At 34.9% G+C, this 21,336-nt stretch overlaps 1 protein-coding gene across 1 annotated transcript; it reads right to left on the minus strand.

Moving 5' to 3' along the window:
* Positions 1-65: 65 nt before the first annotated feature.
* On the minus strand, positions 66-5,876 carry LOC138325710 (uncharacterized). The gene is made up of 2 exons (XM_069271545.1): positions 5,042-5,876; positions 66-1,106 (listed from the first exon to the last, which is right to left on the minus strand). Exons 1-2 carry the CDS (start codon positions 5,321-5,323, stop codon positions 795-797), a joined length of 594 nt encoding a protein of 197 aa, XP_069127646.1. The 5' UTR covers positions 5,324-5,876; the 3' UTR covers positions 66-794.
* Positions 5,877-21,336: the final 15,460 nt, after the last annotated feature.

Raw genomic sequence — 21,336 nt, forward strand, 5'->3', positions numbered from 1 at the left:
TATAAATGTAAGAACAATTTGCTTGCACAAAGGTATGGATTAAAAGTGATAAGCGATAGCAGCTGTATAGATAACATTCTTTTTAATAAGTTATTTCAATACAAAACATAAACATGCATAAAACACGGTTATCGATTGGAAATCGATCGGATGATAAATAAACCTAATTTTGAGAGGAATGTTAAAAGGCCGTATCCATCAATTTTGTCAGGGACTGGAGATTGGATACGGGACTAACTGGTCAGCGGATCTATCCGTGTTTATAATGTCAGTTGTGATGTATCGAGGACATCTGTCACGCGTGACGGATGTAATAGTCCCGCCTGATTGATCACGCATGCTCGGCGCCAAAACATACATGATATGTCGGCCACAACACCTCAAGTGTCCACCACGAGACGTCCACCCGATTTGGGGTTCATGAGACATCTACCCTTATATCGAGCTTCCTTATCACGATCAGTGTCTATACATGTGACGCCTCGTAAAAGTATCAAATTCTAATTTACAGTTTCAACAAAACGATCTGTCTGTATCCATGTCCATTAACGGTGTTTTGGAATTTTACAAACGTGATTACTTTGTAAATTACACTTCTTATCTTTCACACAAATATCTATTTATAATTTCTTCCACTTAAGTACCTCACGCAGCCATCAACACTTTTAAAAATATGTTTACAATCCTCTATCATTTCACCCAACATCCGACAAAGTCTTTCGTCCTATTGCTTGATTCGCGTATTATAACTCACACAACTCCACACGAGTTCTCACATGGCATCTATCAGGTCCTTATATGAACTCATTACTTTTCCACTTGATTCGCGTTACCGGGGACTTTTTGGTCGGAGGTGTTAGGAGAGAAGATGTCCGTGATCTGAACTCTGTTGTTTCATCAATGTCAGCTATGGGTGCCAGATGATTGGAGGAAGACATTGGAGACCCCGGCCGTAGGACGTCATCCAGGGACATGTTACTTCCGCTCATACTGCTGATGTCCGAACTGGAACTATGAACCTCAAACAGACACCGTAACTGTACAATGGTGGAGCGAAGGTCAATGAACTGCTTCATCAGGGATTTATCTTGTTCCTTCATTTCCATCTGAAACACATTAAATATAACGGTTGGTAAAAAATCGTGTTTGTCCATTTTCAAATGAAACCAAAAACATGATAACGTTTGTGACGAATGATATTCGGTTCAAAGTTACTATTCCATGTGTTTCATACTATATTGTACGTTACATAGAAATATTTAAAGGAAGACAATTCACAATGAACTACGTTCATAAATAAAAATATCACGTGTACATATTTCATGTTATTTTGTGGCCATTTATTTCAGAAGTCTAAACATGATCAGCGTCAGATATCTTAGTGTTGTAAAACAAAGATTTAAATGTCAATATAAGTCTAAATAAATATAATGATAAAGATTAGTTAAAGGTAAAACACGTTGATACTGTTTTGTAGCTTCATGTTTTACTATTATGTAAACAAGAATACCATTTCCTTTAGATAAGATAATAAATGTGAACATCTTGTTATTATGCCATGTTGCAGAACGAAACTTTGATGATAAAAGTAAAGATAACCTACACGTAAGTATGGCGTATGCTTCGGAATGCAGTAAATACAATGTAAGTGAAAACATAAGCACTGATTTCTCAGCTAGTCGTCTAGAAAATACTACCTTAGTGTAATTAACACGCTTCCATTGTTATGGCGGTTAAATGACTTTGTAATAGACAGATCATAGAGAGAAAGGTAAATAAATGTTCACGTTTTCTGTATTAAATATCGTCATGATGATTGTACAACTGAAATGGTCGACAGAAGAAGGGGAACTCAGTCATACATGTCCAAGTAAAAAAGTTTCAGTACGTAAATAGAAACCTAGAAATCTGAATAAATTTGATGGTTTTTCAAAGTATGTTGTAATTTCCGTTTTAAAATGCAATCATTTTGAGGTGTGCAGTGGATTTCGTTGTTCACGTTAATGTGCAGACCATCAACATAAAGTCGTTATCATATCCTCACAACGAGAAACCCTTTTTGTAATTCTAGACGCTTGTGATAGGAAATTCATGCCTGGATGCCGATTTTGTTAAATCTATGTGACTCTATCATCACATTCACTTTGGTGGTTTAAGAATGCTTTCTCGCGGGCTTCCTGATGGTGAACTATCAGCATTATCAAGGTCAGGATTGTCGCAAACAACAGCATGCGTTTCTTTAATGTTTTTAAAAGATCTAGGTTTCATTTACAAATTCCTCCCAGGGGGGATCTCAGTAAACATTCACGGTCCTCCCAAAGAATAGAGTTTGGTGTCCCGTTTATATTCCAACAATGACTAAAACGTGATTTCATTTCCAAGCGATCACAGATGAATAAGAATAGTTCACGCGTCTATTATATTTGAAATAACATCGTTAAATTAAATCGTTATTGTTACTGGTAGATATAAATAATGTCACTGCCTCGAGTAACATTCTTGATGACTTACCAAAAGAAATCATCAAGTTTAGATTTATTTAATCACAGCCGTAGGATGGGATGGAAATGAAACCTTCAGTAAATCATTAAGGTAATATCGTGCGTCTTTAAAAAAAATTAGATAATTGTGTTTTAAAAACTATAGGTGTAAAGACTGTTCTTATTCTCAAACTAGCCATCCATCTTGAAAAAACTGGCACTATATGACGACATTTAGGCCAGTGTATGAGTTAGCATCCTGTAACAGGTTATTTTTGTTCATCCCAAAGTAGATTTGTACATTAAATATAAGACTATTTCGGGATCACGATCTATATGACGAGTCATCTGTTTTATAGTTACCCTCGTCAGATTGTCATCGAATCTCCAAGATACACAAGTTTTATTTTGGTGATAACAGGGTAGCTATTGTCTTCTACTCGGTCAGGAATTCGCACATTCATACCATTTGGCATTGTTTTGATATGAAATGATCTACCGTCGGAGTTTTACAGTCAACGTCACACCGTCACAACCAAGACAGGTCCAATGTACCGTGCACTTCAAGCAATATTTATAAGTTTTCATGAAATCAATCTTACGTGATGGTATTATAATTACTAATCTATATTTCAAAATCATATAGGAGTTACTACTTTAATGCAGAATCTACGTGTAACATTTAAGTGAAAATAACATCACTGGTTGGTATTCAAAAACTACCTTTTGATCTGATAAATTCGTTTATAATCTACACGCAAAACCCTACATTTGAACAATTTGAGATAGGTAGTATTTAGTAGAGAACGTTCAAATGACCTGCATCACAATATTGTACATGTTTAAACGAATGGAATGGGTATACCGATATATGTATTAGCATATCGCTGGGGCTAATTTTCTTATTCTTATACTTAACAAATCTTAGAAATGTGTTAAGTCCTCAAGTTAAGATTATTATGAGATTTGCTTTAAGTTTTTTTTTTTTTTTTTTTTTTTTTGTGCACTCGTAACTACCCTCTATTACTGAAACAATTACGCCCCAATAACTTACATTCTAGGGGTTCCGTTTGAGGTACTTTTTCAAATTATCTTCCAATTTATATACAACCGAACTATATCCGATACCGGCCGTGTATGTGTTTTCTGCTTGAAGACCAGTCATTTGACACTAAGATTTCAAGTACAGTAAATTGGACCGGAGCTAGTTAACAGCGGGTGTAAGCAATTCATATACGATTTCGGACAATGTAAAATCGTCGTACATTTAAATACTTTTAGCCATGAAAATCACTATATATATAGTATGTCAAGGTCTTGACATGGGATCGTTGTCTCTTAGGTCGTGCCAACATATTCAATAAATCATTCACCATTTGGACCGAGAATCATCTTTACTTTTATATGCACAGATCATGCTGCCAGAACATACGCATTGCTATTTCTACGGCCTTCAACGATAAAATTGGTCGTAAACTGCGACCACATATATTTGTCTCGTTGATGCGGTTTATGTACACCAATGAGAGCTATATATTGTTGAGGTTTCCATGTACAACTGTAACCCATACACGAACGACTTTGGTCATAAAAACGTTTGTTAACATCTGTGAAGTGTGTTTTATCGTGTGTTGGCATGTCTGAAGTCAGAATGTTATATCTCAGACTTTACATGTGTGGTTACGTAATTGTCTTATTGGTATATGTTAACCTTTTTCATGTACAGACTGTGTTGCCGTTTTAGTTCTGACAAAAAAAAATACGAAATTCTGTCATAACCGAGCGTATTGAATTACAACTGTGAACAACTTGTGTATAATGATAGTCTGCCTCGCCATCTCCATACAGCAGGAAGTTTGGCTTAAACGGTGATATTACATATACATATGTTATTGCATTCGAATAGAGGTTAGGATTACATAAGGCCATGTCAAGTTAAACCAACATTCGGATTATCCAAATAAAGATTAGAGTCAACAACAGTGTTTGCATTGCCGAAGTGTACACGATATTGCGGTTAAGTATTTGAATAGCTCGGTCTGGCTTGGCATTTGTTTTATTTACAACCTGACGTATATTAGCTAAAACTGTTATTTACTCTGTTCTGAAATACTCTCAAGCTGCCCTCAAGACATTAGCGTGTTCTCAACAACCCATAAATATCACCCTGATTTCAAATCATGTCGATGTCAAGGTCTTCATTTTGTTACAATGTATTTTATGTGAACTGCCTGCCAAAGACCGCAACATTAAATTTATCTTCGGATCATTTTCCAGGATACGTTATCACAAGTTGATCTTCTTGATTAGATAAAGATATATTTAGTATACTTTGTTTTTTTACTTTATGCATTACATGTTTCTTAACTATTTCATACATGTGTGTTTTTAATCCAAAATTTACTTATGATGATATATGTTTTCAAACATTGATTGAAATTATATAGTTACAAGTATATCCTGCAATGCATACACATTATTTCTGACGCAAGAGTGTGTCCAAAATGATGTGTTAATCACAAAAAAATCCTCCCTTTTTTAAGCTATCTGTAAAAACTTACAATTTCCTGTTTGATCCATTTGAGTGCCGTGTCCAGATCTTTCTCCCTATTTTCCGTGCTGTCTTTGGTCGGGGTCGGTTTGTACTCACGATTCGCCTTGGCGTGGTACAGACGCTGGACGTAACGTTTAGGGAGTCGGACGGCGTCCTTAGTACACCCCAGAGGGGTCTCGTTAGACCCCAGGGTGGCAGCTTGGAGACAAGGAGGGACCTGAATGGTATCGTAATCCTCACCATCAGCGCTGATACTGATCTCAACGTCACATTTTATGTCCGATCTCATGGCGATTGTCTTAGTGGAAACACAAGTACTGTTCCAACAAATGTGTATATGTATTTTTAAGGCGTTGTTCGTTGCTTGTAGTATCCTGGTAGTAGCACGTTTGTGAATGAACAGGCCAAGCCCAATAGAAAGTCTGAATGAAAATATGTCAGCAGATAAAAAAAATCTTATCTATGGTATTGGCTATTACGCAAGAACATGTAGGGCGAATAAACCGCGATTATTCATGTTCAAATATTGACTTTGTAAAATAATCCAATATATTTATGTATAAAGTACGATTTGAAGGCTTATGAAAATGAGTCCGTGGTATTGAAGCACCATCAGAGACAGTGGCCAGACTATATCCAAACACGTGTAGTACAGGTATGATCAAAATACACACAGACCGCCTATTTAACTACTACACACAAAGTGAGGCGGGACCTATCATCAAGCAAAGCTTTAAAAAAGAGGCGTGCTCGATTGACAAGACTATGTCATTGATGTTACTTCACTCGTGTAAAGTGATTACAGAGTTTAAGATCGCCGGTATACAAACACATTGCCCATTTGCAAGGTACGATTAGATATATACTGAATATCACGTTTATTGTAACCAGCGGCTCGTGACGTCACGAACGGGGGCTTCCTCCTGACGAATCGTATACCAGTACTTGCCTGTATAACTGTCACCTGAGGGTCATTAAGTCCGCTATCATCACACATCAAAACGATTTGACATGTTTGATCTTTATCATTTTACAGGTAATACATGTGTTAGTGTTCGCCATGGTTTCACAGGTAAGGTATCAAACGTTTCACTAGGAGTGCTACATACATATTTAAGTAATGTATATAGAAAAAATCAACAACATCGATAGAAGACATAACTAATTAATATTCAATTCTACTGACGGTAAAGGTGTAAGATTATGCCAATCAACTATTCATTATTTGGTCGCCATAGTAACAACAGAAAACTGATACACTGTAACCCCTTAATACTTCCATACCTATAGCTATTTATTAGGTTTATACGTCTTTTAAATTAATTACTTAAATTGTTTTCACCTGTTGACACCGGCTTGGGATCTTAGTTCAAACTAAACACTTAGTTAACAGGTTATAGCTGTTACACTTCAATTATCAGGTGCGGAATTATCCGAATTGGTGTGTACATATCCGATCTCTCTTAAACGGATACATGTATGTATATATACATGTACATACTCTTTTTATCTGTCGATGAAATACATGTAGACGGATCGCCAGCTGTCAATAATACTTCCCGATTACCAAACGAAAATAATAACTTTCGCATTCTAATCTAAAAAAAAAAATATACATTCAATTTATATTTCTGAAGGGAACAGTTATACGTACAAGTATAAGAAAATACTTCCAACAAACAGAGGAATGAAACGGTCTTTACTTCGGTTATACCGACATATTGATAAATAACATTGGACACATCCATTTTTTACCTTGGACTACTGAGATGCTAAATTCCAAACCAGCTTTAATTAATACATTATAATTATATTTCCTGTGAATAGCACAGTTTCTATAAATTTTAAGTAATATTAGTATAATAATTATGTACGGGTGTGTATATAGTTCAAGTACGTGTTAATCTCGTGCCTACATGTACAAGTACAATGTATGTATATTATATCAATAATACACTCATGACGTTCTAATAAAATCGACTAGAAATTTATTTGTATTTCATAAAATGCATCTGCACAACGTTTTACAACGATTTGACGCAAAACCTACAGATCTATGCAAATTTCAGATACATGTAACTTCATGTGGATCACTATGAAGGATTTGTTTGTTTGTTTGTTTGTTTGATTATTTTAACGTCCTATTAACAGCCATGATCATGTAAGAACGGCCTCCCATGTATGCAGTGTGTAGCGTGTGTGAAGTGCGTGTTTTGGGAGACTGCGGTATGTTCGTGTTGTGTATTGTATAGTGGAACTGTTGCCCTTTTTAAATAGCTATAGCACTGAAGCATGCAGCCGAAAACATAAAACAACACACCACTCCGGTCACATTATACTGACAACGGGCGAACCAGTCGTCCAACTCCCTGTTTGCTGAGCGCTTTAAGCAGGAGCAGAAACTACCACTTTTATAGACTTTGTATGTCTCGGCCAGGGGACAGAACCCAGAGCCTTCCTCACAGGGGCGAACTCTCAACTGAAGGCCAAAAGTGAGGTGCCAAGGGAGGCATTAGGAAGGATAAAGTCAGTTAGGAAGAAGAGAAAAGATAAGATCCTAAATTTAGTCGCCTTTACGATCATGCAATAGGGACAACAGGTACACAATTCTAACGCCCTACCGGCAGAGCCAATTATGAAGGAAAGTGATATTCTACCAAAATGTCACAAAATGTTGTAAAATCCGATGCTTGCCAAGTATTTTACATTTTGTGATACCGAGGGTATAATATTACTATCCTTCATATCCATATATGAAAAAAGCATTTTTCTCTCATATATTGACGTTTTATTCCAATTTTACAACTATGATATGACGCCATTTTGAAAAAGATTCGAAAAAACGTGATTGGAAGTCAATTTTGCATGCATGAGACATGCGTGATATTTTTAACGCAAATCCAGTTGTTTGCCTCTTTTCTAGTAAAACCTGCCTAGTTTCTGAGAAAAAAGAAAATTTTCCCAAGAAAATAGCATTTTTTTGTTGACGCCGTGATGTCCCAGGGCTGTATTGCACGGGTAGCCATTAAATACAGCTACATACACTAGGAGTATATTGTGTAAGACCAGCTAGTATACCCACAGATAAGAGAGAATAATATGTTGTATTACAAGACTACCCATCCAACACAACCTAGTGACGTCACCGCATTAACAAGAAGAGTTAAAAATAACCCACGATCCTCAGGTAACTTGCCGTCGCGATTATGTCTACTTTTGTATTATTGCTTCTTTAAATTTCTTATCAACATAGCGGAGTATCTTCATCGATAAGATGTCATAATATAAAAATGTCAAATTATAAGAGAAAAATCATCTTTCATATATGAATATGACGGATAAGGATATTCTGCTCTTGGGAACACAAAATGTAGTAACAAAATGTCGTAAAACCCCGGTTAAGTTTCGGGTTTTACTACATTATGTGACACTCAGATGGAACATCCATATCCAATCGAAAGTAAGATTCAATGCTACCATGTATGTTAATGTTGCAACCAGGACAATATTACTTTGTGAACTCACATTGTCCAAATGTGGAGTTCCACAGGGTAATGTCCTTAGGCCAGCGTTCTTCTTTTAATAAACAAACTTATATAAATAAATATGATGAATTAGTAAGGACCTTAACATATGTTCAAGTGAAAATTTCAAATATATACAACATTTACAATTAAAAAGCATAAAATAGAATATGTGTATAACAAAAAAAAAAGTCTAATTCTACCAGTGAGGGCAGACGTATACCACCACATACATTGTACCGCCACATTGATCTTAACAAAGTTCCATAAACGAAAATAAAATGATTCAAAAGACGTGCTCATCGTTTCAGAAAAAAAGCACGGCAGTTATATTATTACGAAACATGCAGTCGGTAACCCACTATTTACTATAACATTTACTACTGGAATACAGGATAGTTATGAATGAACGTGAGAAAAAGCACGAGTGACACGTACACATCAACTGGTGTGAAATTACTCTATTCAAAACCTATCCCCGCTTTTATGGAAATGTAATGTTATTCATTCAATTTAATGGAAATAAACGACATCAGTCTGGTTACGGGGTGACCCTGTCTGGTCCAACAAATAGCATATTGACATAAGAAACTATGTACTTAACGTGTCGTTGTATGTCCTACGCACCGACACCTAAGTCATTACTATACATTGTACCGCCGGGAAAGATAAATACTTCCACCTGGGCCATCAAAGGGTCGGCCAAAATTCAAAACGCTTCATTTCATTAAGTCTTCAGGTGGAGATCAAATGTCATTCGTATATTTAAAACCGACGTATTTGTTGCTGCCAGTAACATTGTTACCGACATGTCTCTTTTTCCTATGATTTAAGAAGGATATTACATTCTTGTAATTAGACCATCTGGCAGTGAAAAAGAATATAGTTATAAACTTCTGTTATTTGTGTAATTTGAATTTCCTACGAAGCATAACGTAGTAATGTACATCATTATATCGTTACTACAACTGGAGAAAATAAAGCTTGAACTACTTTGAAACTAATAATTTCAAACCAACATATCAAACACCTATCAGTTTAGGATATTATCTAAATGCTGCCTTGTGTATCATTGATAAAGAGCGTGTTTTTAGTTTCGATTTGCACATACACTGTACAGTGAATGACGTATTTATGATGAACGTGAATCACCGCTAAACAAATTGGAAATATATATTCTATATAACCCTAAGCTAATAAAGGACTAATATAGGTTTAATTGGAAATGAATACGACTTGATTTTACTAAGATGTCATTCATGTCTTAAACATGACATTGGTTAGTTTAGTAGACTTCTTGTCACACATTTATTAAATGTGAATAAAAAAAATCTTGAATTTTGATAAGCCTCAGTTTATTAAAAATCATCAAATAATGACGGAGGTCCTCGCATAATGATATAAATATGTTTATTTACTGTTTACAAATGTAACATAAGCATCGGCCAAGGTCAAACCTAGGTGTATATCTACTTGTCGATACACAAAGCTATTGTTTTATCTGACAGGTGATACAGATACCTGTCAATACACAAAGATACCTGAGCCATATTTACCTGTACAGGTACAATACCTGGTTATGTCAAAGCTGCCGACATGGGGCTTCAGATAACAGACCCTTTGTTGTTCCGATTTCACGCGGAATTCAACGCGAAGACAACAACCAAAAAGTGTCGAACAAAGAGATTGTCTGTTCTTGTATTTTTCCGAAGGAGCTTAAAGTATTTAACTTTTCTGTGAGCCCAAAAGATTCTCTTTAAGATAAATCCTGACCTGTTGAACTGTGGATATGCCTAGGTGTGTTCTAATTCATATATGCACCGGAAAACTCCCCTCTGCTTGTATGTAATTTGTATTTATGTACGTCACATGAATTAGAAATCTCGTAATCCGGATAATATACTCTGTAAATAGAACATTAACCGTCAATGGGTTTTACTTACTTGTATTTCAGCACTTCCGGTTTACATACGGATCAAGTTTATTTACTTTCGTATTTATATTTAGGCGTCAAAACACACCAATGCCTATCGCACACCTTCTATATCTACATGTACTTTAAGATCATTTAAACATATACCTTAGATCATTAAAAGTAATGAATAAGTCTATGCAAACGTATGGTTACTTTTTACCGAGAATACTCGACCCTCTGGCAACGAAAATGTAAATGAAAATGAGAGAAAAAGACTAATTAAGATACCAGATGTCAAACTGAAAATTGAATATAGAAACAAATAATAAATAAAAAAAAGATATGCACAAAACCTTACGTAGAAAGGAAACGGAACGCGTCATATAAAAGACATAGAACAAACAAATTGATTGGTACACATCTGTTGTTTTTGACCAATGACAACAAATTTTTATAACTTTGAATTGAAATGCAAACGGCATTGCTGACTTGTAATATTCGGAACTAGGCAAAACAATGCTGATTATTTAAGCGAGCTAGCCTTGTAAATTGTGCATCATATTTAACCCGACAACAATTATCATAAGAAAACTTGGAACCAAGGGATCAGTTCAATGTCAATATGTATCCCTTCATTCAAACGAGAAACATATAAAACAAGGCGTTCCAGGTGATCAAACGGTATCTGTTCCAAAATGTAAGGCAAACCTTTCATAAAGAGGAGTGGAGGTGATAATAATGAAAGACGAAAGGAATTGGAGTTGTGTAACTTAGGTGTTGTTCGCCTTCGATGAATTTATGGTATTTTTCTCACTGCTTGAAATTCTCTCATTTGTTTATGAACTTTATGCACCACAATAATACCGTTGCACAAAATAGATATTTAAGTTAAAAAAGCATAAATACCTCTTCAAAAATGGGACCTATGGAATTTAAATGATTAGAGTTGGTTTGAATATACCAGCTACGATTAGAGTTGGTTTGAATATACCAGCTACGATTATTGGACGACGGCCTTCCCTGGATGCGTGTGTCAAGTGTCTGTGTTTTAGGAGGGTGCGGTATTATCATGTTGTGTCTCTTTGTTTGTAATGGTGGAAATTCTTGCCCATTCCGTAGTACTGTTTCACTGAAGATGCTGCCAAAAAGACACCAAACAACACATCCCACCCGGTCACATTATATCAAAACCGAAAAAACATTCGTCACATTCCCTTTATTCTTAAAGTGAAGCAGGAGCAGAAAATACCATTTTTATAAAAAATATAAATCATCTACGCAAGGGGACGAACCTAGAGCCTTCCATCTAGGATTGAAAGTTCATCTCGAGGACATAAAGAGAAGTATCAGTAAGGATAAAGAGAAAATTCAAAATTAAGTCGACTTTTACGATAAAATGCAATGGGAACCTTCAGTGCAATGATTTCATTATCGATATTTGTCAAAGATCAAAATGAAAGGTACTGTGATCTAGAAATTTCCTTTTAAATGACAAACTTTATACAATTTACACCAGTTCTGTAAAACATATCATGATTTAAAAGAAGTTACGTCTATAAAAGCGATAAGAAGATCTAGATCTGTGCCAATCGTACGATCACGGTATATCCGGATATTTTTGGAGTTGTGAGAACGCCAACAAGGGTTATAGGTTTGCTATGGACGTCTGTCTATGGTGGAGCAATTACACCATTGTCTTGATGACACCCATATCAAACACATTCAATCAGGGAGGGATGACTATCAAAACCTATTCGATAAATAGGAACTTATCTTCTAAAGTAACAAAGCATTACAAATTCTTTTATAATGTAATCAAAACAGAAAGGTTAATTGACCAAATTTAATTAACCATTTCAGTGAATGATTTGACAAAAACATATTCATTTAGATAACTATATGTACTGTACCTGATCAATATATATTGACCAAATTAATCAAGACGATGTTAGCTTGATTATCGATATCTAAAAGGGTTTAATGAACTTTGGAAGAAAAAATAAAACATAGACTTTAGTACAAATCTGCCCATCTCGACATAGATCTGTTTTAGTTCACGTACATGGTATGTCTTCTATGTAGGCGTAGCGTGCTGTACTTTAAGATTAGCAAGCAGAAGTTGGCGCGCAATTTTACATATAAGATTTTGTTTAAGTTTATTTGTTTCCTCTATTTTCTTTCCTCTATTTTCTTTCAGTTTTTCGAAATTTATCTGTTTACTGATCAATGCAGAAAATAAATGCCCTGCAGGCAAGATGTTATAATTGATGTCCTCATTGGATATACAAATTTGGGGTATTATCTTTTCCATTTCCCCTCTAACTTATATTCTTCTCCCAAACGTCTTTTTGATCTTGAGTTGAGCCCCTGTAGGCTTTGGGTTCTGCCCATTGGTGAGACAAGCCATAGTCTATTGACACCAACGTCTGTACAAGAGGTAGGTTGTTCTACATAGAGCTCAGCATAAAGGGAGTAGGACGACTGGTTCGCCCGTTTTAAGTATATTGTGACTGGGTGTGGTGTGCTGCTCTATGTCTTTGACGGAATGTTTGGATGAGATAGATCTATGAAATGAGCAAGACTTTCACTGTTGCTAGTGGATACAACACGAATATTCCGTAATCTCCCAAACATTCAGACATTTACGTACGCACCACATGTCCCATGCTATATCTACGCCTAACATTACGACGCAATTAAAGAAGTCTTCATGTTTTGGTAAATCAAGTAGCACTCATTAATGCGTTCACCTGACACTGTCTAGCATATGCTTGAATAATTCTGAGTTTGGATCGCTTGAGCGCGTTAACATTCAAAATAAGTTAATAAAAGGAATTTTTTGTTGGACTTCATAAGTCGCAGATCTGGCAGCATACAAACGTATTGAAGACAGTCTTTGGTATAAGTAAAAATGACTGACGGGGTAGTCGGCGAGGCTGAAGTGTGAACATTAGACAAGAACCAAAGAAGACAAGAGCCCAGAATAATTTAAAGACGATCACGAAACTCACCGCTTTCTTTTGGAAGGCGGATAAGTTTTAACACATAACCTCAGAAACGATTTATTTTCGTATTTGGACGTAAACATATGTTGCATCTCGACATTTGTTGAATATCGCCGCTTTTTTAGAATTTTTAATGCGGCAATATACACTGCACGAAAACGATATTATTTATTTACAAACATGCTACGATTTGAGTGACAGTTTTGTTTTCATACATCACAAATATCAGTTAAGGTAATATTTCTGCTGTGTAGTGTAAGTGTAAATATTTCGTATTTATTTTGTAACGTACATGTAGTCATGTACACAATACATAGAACATTTAAAACATTACGTACTTTTAGAAATTGTCAAGGTGTCAGAGAGTAACGGTTTTATCTTATTCCAAACGCATAAATAGTTTTTTCTTCATGAAATAATGACATTGAAATATAATTCATCGTTGAATAAAGGTTGGTTAATTCCATTTATTTATGGGTTCTGTCTTGCAGATTGGCCTTTAGAAGCGTACCTGCTGCTCCTATTGCATGATCGTAAAAAGCGATTAAATCAAGGACCTTATCTTTTCTCTTCTTCCTATATGTAACTGACTTTGTTCTTCCTAACGTCTTCCTTGACACTGCCCAACTTTTGGCTTTCTGTTGCCTGGTTGCGACACACCAAAGTCTATAAAAGTGATAGTTTCTGCTCCTGCTTAGCGCTCAGCATACAAGGAGTAGGACGACTGGTTCGCCCATTGTCAGTATAATGTGACCGGGTGGGGTGTGTTGCTTGGTGTCGTTGGTAGCATGCTTCAGTGATATAACACTATAAAACGGCAAGAGACCCACTTTACAATAAGACACAACATGAATATACCACGGTCTCCCATAACACGCACCACACACTTCACACACGCTACACACTGCATACATGGGATGCCATCCATACATGATCCGGCCTGTTAATAGGACGTAAACCAATCAAAAGAAGCGTTAATAGCCAATAAATAATGGATTTTATCTCCTTTCAAACCGTCTTTATTCTTCGAAATGTTCCCTCTTATACGTCCTAACTTTTGGCCTCGAGTTCGGCATTCATCCTTGGGGTAAAATTGCCTTTTTCGTCATAGTTTACAACCACAGTAGTCTCTTCTTTTGTTTAAACTTCAGCATGAAAGGGAGTGGGGACGACTTGTTTTCCCATTGTCAGTATTACTAGACTGAGTAGGGTGTGTTCTTCAATATCTTTGACGATACTGAAGTAGGAATATAAGTCCCACTGTTATATCAGGCGGTATTCCAAAACACCACGGTATATCAGGCGGTATTCCAAAACACCACGGTATTCAAAACCCTCACTCCCTTACTACACTCAACATATCGCATGCATTCCCTCCTATGTATTTATATTACTTCGTAGTACTTATTGTTTAGGGCTTTACTCTAAACCAACAAACAAATTCCGTACTGGCTAAATCGCCACAGAAAGTGCTTTCTTTGAAAGGTTTAAAAGAACATTCATACATGTGCAAATTTGTATGAACACATACATGTATATGTAATGTACATATAATCATTTTAACGGAAGTAAGTTTACCCTGAAATTGTGAATTATACGACGCCTGCTATACTAATATCGAAGATAAGAAAAATGAAAAATTAAACGAGGTACCACACTACCATAAAGTTCCATTATTGATAACCAACTTCTTTTCAATTACGATTTAATTTCATAAATGATGCTGACGATTTGAATTCACATAGTTTAATCACCGCAAAATTATATTCAATCTCATATCAAATAAAAACACTTTAATATAAAACGAAAAAAATACATAAGCATGAGGAAGTTGTGCGGCATGAAAGGCGAAATGATTCTATTTGACAGTTAGGACAATACTAATATACAATGTGTGATTATGGTATGCTAACCATCACATGTACATAGGTCCAAGTACGTACGAAATTTGTTGATTTGTCAAAAGACAACTCGTACCGTATAAGTGCGACAGACATGAATTGGAGAATTGACAGCGATTAGGACGCCATTGTCAATGTTATCCCATGATAAATATCAAAACAAAACTTAACGCTGCCTCCGTGACAGGAGATCGCGATTCTTGTCATACCTGCACGGAATAGGTCCACTATAACACGTTAGTTAATCCAGCCAGGTGTCAGTAGAGGTTGTCGGGTACTTCAGAAGAGTTCTGTCAGTGCATAAACACTAATAAACCACTTTCTGTAAACATTTTCTAAATTCGTTTTTCAAAGATCACTAAATTAGCTGAATGAATGTTTTCATGTCTATTATATTAGCATTAGCCGGTATTCAAAATGTTCAATAACTCGATGAAGTTTATGGAGGGAAATGAGTTCTATATCCGGGAGTGAGTAGGTTTAATTACCCGTAATTGGTAAATATTGACGAAGCGGTCAGCTTTTATTTTTATTTTTTTTCTTCAGTTTTTATAAAGTAGCCTATTTTATCGAAGATCTTTATAGAAGTTTTAAAGGGTATTTCTGAAACATGTATTGTACGAAAGGCTTGTTTAATAGTATATGTAAAGACATGCATACTTTAAGATATAAAACGTGAATAAATAGAAAAAAATTGATGAATAAATAGAAAAAAATTGATGCTATTTATATTACAGTCACTTTGATGTTAAAATAAACATGTTTTGTTACGCAAAGTTTATGAATCAAGGTTATATGAAGGCCGGAGAGCCAGTCAGTCATAGAAGTAATACACTATAACTACATATAAACCTAGAAGCAAACCAATGACAATGAACAAGATTAAAATTTACCAAAATGGAATTTACATGAACTTTCTAATCGCCATTCTTAAAAACCCTTTTATGCTGTGGCACCAACAACATTTGAATGAATTTAATCTTACGACTAATGAGTTGCATGTATTTACATATAAAGAATCAGGTTATCAATGGAAGTTTTTAACATTCAGAGAAAGGAATTTATGTTATAACTAAAACTTAGATATAAAGACGCATACCAATCGTATGTACATATTTTATATGTATTATGAGGTTTTCATTTAGTGTCATTCGGTAACTATGGATAACAAATGATTCTTGATCTCGGGTATAACAAGTCCTACTTAACACACAAATTGTATTCCAAATTTAAGTACACATTGATAATGGAAAAGCATTGATGAAATAGATATGATTTGATGTATAAACTGTGTTCAATTTATTTTTGATAAATAAGAAGAAAGCGAAATTGAAATCCATGCAAAACTGAAATAATGTTATGGATAGAAGACATAAGAGTATTAAAGGAAAGTTATTTTAATGGATGATCGAACCATATTTCTTATTCAGCCATTTCACCCCATAAATAATGACAAATACCGAGATAATATTATCTAAATTCTACTTGATGACATCTTTATATAAATAACAGATACTCTTTTATGGCAAACTTTAAACATATCGTGTTTCACGCACCATCACCAACACATATCGTGTTTCACGCACCATCACCAACACATATCGTGTTTCACGCACCATCACCAACAATATCTTATTACGATGCATTAATGTTTATACTGATTTGTACAGTCGTGGTTCCGGTTCTCAAAGACGAAAAGACAATTACGGATATAGGTATTGTTTTATCTATAGCCAATCGTCTGGGGGTGTAAACAGTTCACCGAACACGTGGGGACAGATCTATCAACCCTTCTATCAAATCTACCGGCGCATAGACGTCAAACTTATATTAATAATTATTGCCATCAATGCATGTTATTAATCTATAAACGTGTTACAATGTTTAATTAAATAAGAAAATCAATACTTAATGATTGTGATATGGATCTTTGGAATGTGATTATTATTCTATATAGTGTTAAATCATTTCATGTCAACTCTATTATGTCAGCCGAGATCTTGATTATATTTAATCTGCAACATAACTTGTCATACAATGTACCTGCTTATTGTTACATGGAAATTGGATGGCGAGTATACAAGTGCATGAAATTTAAAAAAAAGAAGATATCGTTGCGTTGCATGCAAAGAAATGAGGTAGCAAAACCTTGATTGATATGCACTTTGCAACGTCAAAACCTTTTGAAATCATGTTAATGAAGTCATGTGCTACAAATTCACGTGTTCAAATGCAAGATTAAAAAAATAAATGGTAATCTAAGGATATAGATATAATGATCACGTGAAACTTGTTTTGGCTGCATTAAAATCCCACTTGTGTAACCGATATTCTTAAACTTTTCCCTGGATATATTTCAAATTGTGCAGGTACATTTGGACCTCTACTTATGGTTTCAGAAGGTATGCGTCTAATTAAAACAAATCATACAATTTGGATTTCAATTGAATAATATTTTGATGCTATGCTGTGTAGCCGGTTAAATTTGCAAGAAAGAGATATCCGCGATTTTGCGAGACATTACTTTTGTCAGCGAATTTTATCATCGAACTATTGAAAAAATGGGAAGATATATATATATAAAGCTAAACAGCCAAATCCCAAATTTTCAAACCCGCTCAACTTAAATATTCATGTTTTGTCAAAATTGCGAAAAATTTAACCCGTAAAAATTTTCAAGCAGTTTTTTACTTTATTTGGGAGTAGTCGGCTACATATCCTGGTCAGCAAGTTTATCATGTGCATGTATTTGATTTCAAGTTATTGTGCTTCCTACGATGGCCCGTTTGAGCCTGTCAAATTACAACTACGTTATTGAATAAATTGTACATTTATAAATTGACAAAGTGTACATGACCATTTACTCTTTAGAAGTTGTACATTTATAAATTGACAAAGTGTACATGACCGTTTACGGTGGGCAGGACAAGGAATCGGCGTGAGTTATTGGGAGACTAGTGAATTCCAACTCTTGACTTTGAGTTCAGCTTTGATTAATATTGCAGCGATAATGTGACAACAATAAATCGAAGACCACGTCCACGGATTGTTTTCTATATACAGACAATTATATCTGCTGAAGACATGTTTTCAAGACAACATCTAAGTTTTACTTGTATGTTTATGCGTTTCATTGTTTGTAACATTATCGCTGCAATATCAATCAAAGCTGAACCTAAGGTCGAGACTGGAATCTAAAACTACCCATTCACCTGTCTCGCAATAACTCACGCCGTTACCTTGCTCTGCCCACCGTAGATGGTCTTGTACACTTTATTAATTTATAAATGTACAACTACTTAAAAGTAAATGGTCATGTTCTATAAATGTACAACTTATTTAATCAGGCAGTTTTAATTTGACAGGCTCAAACGGGCCATCGCAGTTTCCAATATTTCTTTCATTTACTTCAACTTGATTTTTGGGTATACATGTTGTGACATAAAGTAACTTTTCTTGATATCTAAATAACCTAAACAATCCATTTATACTGAATTCCCTCCTTCCCATTTGAGATCAATAAATGTTTGCTTTCAGTTCTCTTATTACAGATGGCCCTTTTTATCACAAATGAAACTATTGTCAATAGATAATCTTGAATACTTGAATAAAACGTAGCAGAAATAGACAAAGAAGAGATGATAACCATTTAGAACTTGCAGCAAATTTGAATCATGTTGAAACATTCCCAATGCTGCTGTTTATTCCAATTAAAGGCTTTGCGAAAATATTCGTTTACCCAAGAATGCACTTTATTGTATATGTTAGCAGTCAAATCAGATTCTTTGTCAATAAGGACGTATTATTTAAACAGAATTTTAAACACATTTATTACATGTGAAAAAAAATAAAAATTACAATGATGGTCATTTTTCCCCTTATAAGTTTTGTGAAAATATCATGTAACCTAGGAATACATTTTACTGTACAATGTATAAACAGTTTAATCAGATTCTCACACAATAAGGACATATTCTTTTGTCAACCTTATAAGGGCGCATTACTTAAACAGTTTAACCTTTCCCGGATTTAAAACAGGAATTAATTGTAAACAAGTGTATGTGAAGTGATATAACGAGATGTCACATGCACTTGTAACATTTATCTTACACCGGTACATCTAACATATCTGATAAAGACTCAAACACAATTGATGGCATTTACAGATAGGTGTAAGCTTAATAAACACTGGTAATATAACGGATCAACGTCTTGGCTTTGTTTTATATGTGATCCCGATAACACCAGTTACAGTAGTACAGACCGACACAGTCCGTGTACTGTACGATTAGTTGTGGACTACACGAAATCTTATTGACACAATGGAGTGTGGGACTGATCTCTTCATGTCAAAATATGTTTACTCAGTATGATATAAATTCTTGTAATCGCCACTTGAACCAACCATTTATATTTTATAAAATGTAATAGATCAGGAGCGATCAGTGTTAGAGTGCATACCGGTAAATAAGCATTCACGAGAATCAATTAATTACAACAACTTCATGCGAATTGATTGATTTTTGGGAATAGAGTACAGAAAAATCTTAGATATGTAAACTTTGACAGTGATGTATGTACTGCAAGGTTGTAAGGGCAAATTGTAAGGATCGGAAATAATCGGAATATGAACTTGGTATTTTCATAAGACAAATCCGCGTGATCTATGGTTTGCTTTCCGTTCGTTTTTGTGCCTTGGTCGATAAATTCTTTGTATTCTGCTTTGTCATTGAAAATTATTACAAAAAAAATGAATCTTGGTACGATTATTTCCATTTATGAAGCTCTATCGTTTCGACCTTCCTGTCTTTTTGGTACATTGTATGTAGTTTTTGTATACCGTATAGCCGGCTATTTATTTAAAAATTTTCGCAATTACAATTGTATAACTAAATCAAGAAAAGGAGTTAAGCGGGATTACTTTCGTGATCTGCCTTTCACATTATACATATGTGTATATGACTCAATAATTCCTAAATATTTCACTGGTCAAATTATCACGATCATAACATTGTCCCGCTAAATCGCGAACATATCTTTCCCGTGAAAATAAAAAGCTGAATGCGATATTTATTAATTTGATCTACGTTTATTTTTATACAATATGAAAAATGAAGAAGCTTGTAGTCGACGAAAAATGAAGAGAAATTCTGCATATGAAACTAAATGTACTTTTGTCTCGCATCCCAGACATAAATCACCAAATAACAACGACAAACAACTTGGAGAGGCATTTAATGTAAATTTTTAAAAAAAAGAAAAAATAAGTGTATTAAAAGGAAATGACACATATTTGTGTGTTTTAAATTACAATGTATATAAATGAAACGTCACAGCCACAGTAAAAGGCAGCAGTATGTATATCATGCACTTCCCTTACCAGTCAGTATAATTAGATGAATAAATTACGCCTTTTCTGGTTACAAAGAAAACTACTGCGACAATGGTGTCAGAGAAATTCGTGATAGGTTAAGGGAATTGTTTCCCAAGTTAACCTTTGATAAGCCGAAGCCAGGTGTAAGATGCCCACTATACAAAAATACTAGGTCTATTTGAAAGGAAAGTGGATATACATTACAACTTTATGCATGTTGTTTACGCCTATTTTGTAAAATAAAAAGTAAAATGAAATAAATATGATAAAAATGTTTCTCTCTGATCCAGGCCAGGTGCATTGAAGACAAACAGACTCGGGGCTCTGCTATGTTATACAGGCTAGATACACATAGTCACGATTATTGGCTGTCTATGGTGAAAAAGCATTTAAAACTTGCATTTTATTACATGTAAATCTAAATGTACACAGGTAAAAGTGCAACGCACGAAATACATGTTTGAAACGCATAATTTTCATGCGAAATTGTCATGAGTGTATTAGCTGAAAAGAGCACATCCGTATATCATGCCTGTATGTTTATATATCTTATTTTCAAATTTTCTGTGAAATCAGATGTTAT

Source organism: Argopecten irradians, chromosome 6, assembly GCF_041381155.1.
Source record: "Argopecten irradians isolate NY chromosome 6, Ai_NY, whole genome shotgun sequence".
NCBI lineage: Eukaryota > Metazoa > Mollusca > Bivalvia > Pectinida > Pectinidae > Argopecten > Argopecten irradians.

What these genes read in the sequence shown, in the direction of transcription:
- LOC138325710 (XM_069271545.1), bottom strand. Translation starts at nt 5,323, where the DNA reads ATGAGATCGGACATAAAATGTGACGTTGAGATCAGTATCAGCGCTGAT. An exon ending in AATGGATCAAACAGGAAATT is followed by an intron (nt 1,107 to 5,041) that starts GTAAGTTTTTAC and finishes AATGTGTTTCAG; the next exon opens with ATGGAAATGAAGGAACAAGA.